Source organism: Mixophyes fleayi, chromosome 12, assembly GCF_038048845.1.
Source record: "Mixophyes fleayi isolate aMixFle1 chromosome 12, aMixFle1.hap1, whole genome shotgun sequence".
Lineage (NCBI taxonomy): Eukaryota > Metazoa > Chordata > Amphibia > Anura > Limnodynastidae > Mixophyes > Mixophyes fleayi.
In genome coordinates, this window is record NC_134413.1 from 23,270,838 (window position 1) to 23,276,837 (window position 6,000).

Genomic DNA, 6,000 nt, shown 5'->3' on the forward strand with positions numbered 1-6,000 from the left:
ACAAAGTGTTGTACATTTTCCATGGCTGCATACTTACATTACCCCTTAATAGCAGCGATAACAGCGTCGCGGTTGCCGGTGACGTCATGAAGTGGCAGCGGCTTTTTCAGTGATCGCGATTGCTTCCAGTCGTTTTCCACATCAGCCGTCCTGGAGCCTGGTCGGGGAAGGAGGCTTTCGGTCTGAACATGTCGGGGTAAGTCTTGTCGGGGTAGTTAGCATCGATATGCTGACTACCACCGTCCAAAATTACATAATTACGTAAGGAAAACACCAGGACAAAGGGCCCTGCTCATGCTAACCTATGTGCCTATCATTGTCTCATTTAAAGTAACATACTTTACATAAGTACAAATGTACTGCATGTGTGTATATTCTGGGAAATATATTTGTGCTATATGGTGATTTATTTAGTTGGTGGGGGGAGAGTTGCCCACCGTTCATTCACAACACAAGCGCGATCCAGAAAGTCACAGAACGTGTTCACGACTTGTGAAAGGAGTATTTCTGCAGAGAACACGAGACACATCAACATTCTGGTTGCAATCAGCATTCTTGCTGTAATATCTGAGCTATTGAGGCAGTATAGCTCCAGGTCGAAATTGGTTTAAACTATGAACAATTGAAAACTCTTGTTTGCCACGCAGTCTGGACGTATGCAGCTGTAGACTCACCAATTCCTTGGATTCTGTCAGAAGATCTTCCACATCAGAGAAGCTAAATCCAGCCACAGTAATAAACTGACTGACAACAGAGACAAACTTATCTCCAGGCAGCGCGGCCTGAGTCTTCTGATATTCCAGCTCCTAGGTAGGCAGAAAGCACACCATTTAGCCTATGTACCATGTGTCTTATATCATTGTATTAAAGGACTACTAAATCTAAAATACATTGGCTCATATAATAACAGAACTATTAATAACATTAACAAATATGCATGTAAGAGTGTCAGGACCCTATGAGAAACTGAAGATATGTGAGGTAAAGGTTTGAGGTGGGGGAGGAATTTCCCTAAACACAGCAGACTTCCTGTCACTAACCACACTGACACTGCTATCAGCCTCTCCAGCCTGAAATGGCAGGTAACAGAAACATAGGCTGGAAATACAACGTCAAATATCTCGAGTTCTGCCAATGTATAGTATAAATGTGAAAATATTATGCTATAAGGGCCGGACATGTGTATCAAATGTGTTTGCTTTATCATTGCTCGCATTTAAATCATGAACTTTGACCCCATTGACATTCATTTCTTTGGAGCCATATCTCCCCCGCTTACACCCATTGGAGGACATCACTGCGTGGCCTAAACCAATAGAATTCAGTAGAAACTAGAGACATCGCTGAGGCTCGGAAAGTTCAAATCAAACTCAGCTCCTTGTGACCTGGGACAAATTACCAAAGGCAGCAAAATCTAGACTGTTGCTTGATTGGGCAGCGAAGATGTCCGACAAATTCCGGGTACAGCTCTGTGTAAAAACGTAGGCGCTATACAAAGATATTGTAAATAAATGATCTGTCGTCATTTTATAAATGGTTTGCCACCTAGGCCCAGATTTTGATAATACCACAGGTCTAGGACGACAGAAGGGACGGGGTCAGCCAGATGTTTATTGCTGCACATCATTATGGTTATTGTTTATTATGCGTAATAATTTATTATTTACACATGGTAGATATTAACCATGGTATCAAAGGAGGTCTGTGGATTTAATACAGATGTGGTGGTGGGTGGGATCATGGAAAGCGATGATGATGGGGGGAGGGGGGGGTTAGTGTGATGCAAAGAGAGTGGCCTATTATTAAGGCAAGACATCTTAGTCTAAAACTGGTCCCATACTCGAATATGTGCATCATATAGCTAAAAACTACATAATCCCCCCCCCCCCCCATGCCTAGAAATAAATCCCCCTGAAAACCGTAGAGAGGAACAAATACAAAACAAAAAAAAAAAAAAAAATTCACACAGACAAAAAAAATATATAGTAGAATATCCATCTGTATTCCCTTCATATCCTTCGTTTGCTAGGAGGGGTGATGAGAGGTTCAGTTTCAAAAACAGACACTGATCAGTTCACTGCTATAAAACATGACCAGGGAAACTACATGGGAAATCACACACCCAAAAGCTGAACAAACACTACAGAAGTGGAAGAGACAGCATTTTCTGATACTCTGCACATAAATTAGAATACGGAACTCTGCTTACCCTCTAACCTTACAATCTCTAAATACAAGCGGCTGTTCTACCCAGGCCTGTTCCTACCAATAAGCAGCGGACCAGTGCCAAGTCCAGTATGAAAAACATATCTGTCATTAGGTGGAGGTAGGGATACGAGGAATACTTACACTTTCCACAGCTTTCAGGCCACTCCTTAAGGTGCTTATTTCCTTGTCCAGTTCAGTCATACTAGAAATAACAAAGTGAAGTAGTTATGAAGATGGGGTTAGAGATGAGACCATGTTTTGTCAGTGTAACAAAGTTATTGTTGCGCTCTGCGCCATGTTATCTCAATTTCATTATTCAAGCACTCCAACAGGTCACGTTTTGAGAGATTAACTACTTAAATGAGGGGTCAAGCTTCAGTCAAAGTTATCTTCCCAGTCAGATTTGTTTAACCCCCTAAATGACCAGTGGTAGTTTGTAGTGTCCTGGCTAGACACACTTTAGCACTTGTATGATATACTGGCAAAACGACAATAATTTTTTGTAAAATTTGTTATGGCATCCAAGTGTATTATATATGACTTTAGCACAACGTTTTATTTTTTAGGATTATGACTTAAATTAGATGACACATACATACATACATATATCTCTCTCTCTCTCTCTATATCTCTATCTCTCTATATCTCTCTCTCTCTCTCTCTCTATCTCTCTCTCTCTCTATATCTCTCTCTCTCTATATCTCTCTCTCTCTAAATCTCTCTCTCTCTAAATCTCTCTCTCTCTAAATCTCTCTCTCTCTAAATCTCTCTCTCTCTAAATCTCTCTCTCTCTAAATCTCTCTCTCTCTAAATCTCTCTCTCTCTAAATCTCTCTCTCTCTAAATCTCTCTCTCTCTAAATCTCTCTCTCTCTAAATCTCTCTCTCTCTAAATCTCTCTCTCTCTAAATCTCTCTCTCTCTAAATCTCTCTCTCTCTAAATCTCTCTCTCTCTAAATCTCTCTCTCTCTAAATCTCTCTCTCTCTAAATCTCTCTCTCTCTCTAAATCTCTCTCTCTCTCTAAATCTCTCTCTCTCTCTAAATCTCTCTCTCTCTCTAAATCTCTCTCTCTCTCTAAATCTCTCTCTCTCTAAATCTCTCTCTCTCTAAATCTCTCTCTCTCTAAATCTCTCTCTCTCTAAATCTATCTCTCTCTATATCTCTCTCTCTCTATATCTCTCTCTCTCTATATCTCTCTCTCTCTATATCTCTCTCTCTCTATATCTCTCTATATCTCTCTCTCTCTATATCTCTCTCTCTCTATATCTCTCTCTCTCTATATCTCTCTCTCTCTATATCTCTCTCTCTCTATATCTATATATCAATCTATCTATCTGTTGGACCTTTTTACCCATTATCTCCGCACATTTGTTTTTGGACGTGTACCCCAATAATGTTTTTTTAAAATGAAAAGTGTAACAGTTTTATTTGTGATTATGAGACATTTTAATTATATTATTACTGTCTGTACCTTAACCCTTTGTGACACTTTCACTAATTAGCACTCTGAGATATTCCATAACTGAACAGCTTGCTTGACTGAAACATATCACAGGGACATAACACAGGTTATTCATAACTTCTGTTTCCTCCTCATCTGTGATCTGCTGTGTGACATGTGTGCGCATTACTGCACGGCCGGACACACACAATCACACCGATCTGCCATCACTTACTTTACTTTGGCAGCCGCAGGGATACTCTGGAGCTCCTCGTGAAGGTTTACAATTTTGGGATACTTCTTTTCTACCACAGTTATGAGATAGTGCAAAAGGGTAATGTTCCTGGAATGAGAATTATAATTGTATATGAGACAATAATTCATAATACAGACAATTCTGTCCTAGTAACATTTCTGAGCCCCACAATAAAAGAGTTCGCTTGATCATCCGCATCTGCCAGTTGCAGATCAATCTAGTCATATTCAGTTCAATCACAGACTCAGCGCTTATATTTAATATTTAGCCAGACTGTAAACCCTAGAGCAGAGACTCAATCAATTCTCCTTCCGCTGACCCCTTTACAACACAATGAACAAGTTTCTACCTATCAGGAATGTGAGTTCACGTAACAAGAATGTTTGACATAAACATCCGTCTTATTTTCTATACTTCGGCAAAGTCACAGTAAGCAAAATCCTCAGCCTCACCTTAAAGTTAAACCGTTCACAACAATTTTCAACAAAAGAACAAATGCTACAATGACTAATTGATATTTTTATTAATTATATATAAATATATTCAACTTTTTTAATAAAACCAAAAACTTTTAGATAACTGCACACGCAGTGTAAAATTCACCAGAGGCGCAAACGTAGTTCAACCTAAAGTCGCATCTGTTTACGGCCACCTCCAAGATGGGGTAAAAATATTGACGTTCATACAAAACAAGAATGTTCCTAATCTCCACCCTGAGTCACACTCGCTCCTCTCGTCTCCGTCGTGCTCTTTTCTCATTAAATTGTAATATTAAATTGTAAACTCTCTTAAGAGCTGGGCCCTCTGTACTCTTTATTTTCATGTCTACATTTAATTTATCTACCTTATATGTGCATGTTTTATTTATGTCCCGTTTTGGCCACTGTCCTGCGCTGCAGAGCACTGTAAGCGCCTTACAAATCAATAAGAACAATAATAATAGAATCAGGCTCAATATTGTGGATTTTCTTATATTCTTCTTTGAACCCACATCTCCCAATATAATGAGGAGCAACACATATAGTACAGTCATGGCCAAATTTTTTATAAATGACACAAATATTATTTTCCTCAAAGCCTGCTGCCTCTGTTATATTTTTGAGAGAGATCGAGAGAGATCTCGAGACACAGAGATCTCGAGACAGAGACACAGAGATCTCGAGACAGAGACACAGAGATCTCGAGACAGAGACACAGAGATCTCGAGACAGAGACACAGAGATCTCGAGACAGAGACACAGAGATCTCGAGACAGAGACACAGAGATCTCGAGACAGAGACACAGAGATCTCGAGACAGAGACACAGAGATCTCGAGACAGAGACACAGAGATACAGAGATCTCGAGACAGAGACACAGAGACCTCGAGACAGAGACACAGAGATCTCGAGACAGAGACACAGAGACCGAGAGAAAGACAAAGAGATCGAGAGAGAGACACAGAGATCGAGAGAGAGACACAGAGATCGAGAGAGAAAATGAACGAAAATTGGGAGGTTCAATTAGAAAAAAAAATATGCTGGATTGGTCTCCGGAGCGGTTGTGGAGACACCTTGCGTGTATTTTTTTTTTTCTGAAATAGTCCTTTAATTCATTTTACATAACGTATAATTGACACATAATGGCCCAAATAAGATAGTGGTCTCTAACTTGAAGGCACACCTCATATGTATAGTCAGTAGTAATTGTAATGAGGATTAGAATATTCCACAATTCTTTCTTAATGGTTTATATTGCTCATAGAAATAAGATGTCATCTAGAGAGGACATCTCATGAGATATACATCTCATGTCTATGAGCAATATAAACCATTAAGAATTGTGGAATATACTAATCCTCATTACAATTACTACTGACTACCCATATGACGTGTGCCTTCCCTAGTTAGTATTTCTTTCTCTCTCCCTTTTTACCCCAGATATGATGATTTGCCAGATCAAAACATGGTGAGGATGATATGGGATAATTAATTCTGATGAGTGATTTGTAGTTGTAAAGATGTAACAAGGGATATTAATACAGGCCAAAAGTTTTGAGAATGACACTAATATTATTTTTTACAAAGTCTGCTGCCTCAGTTTTTATGATGGCAATA

At 39.3% G+C, this 6,000-nt stretch overlaps 1 protein-coding gene across 1 annotated transcript in view; it reads right to left on the bottom strand.

Moving 5' to 3' along the window:
* The window catches only part of DAAM1 (dishevelled associated activator of morphogenesis 1), a 91,734-nt gene that overhangs the window by 11,001 nt on the left and 74,733 nt on the right, over positions 1–6,000 (bottom strand). The window contains 3 exon segments of the mRNA XM_075192421.1: positions 675–806; positions 2,350–2,410; positions 3,884–3,991. Coding sequence (XP_075048522.1) covers positions 675–806; positions 2,350–2,410; positions 3,884–3,991 — 301 coding nt within the window.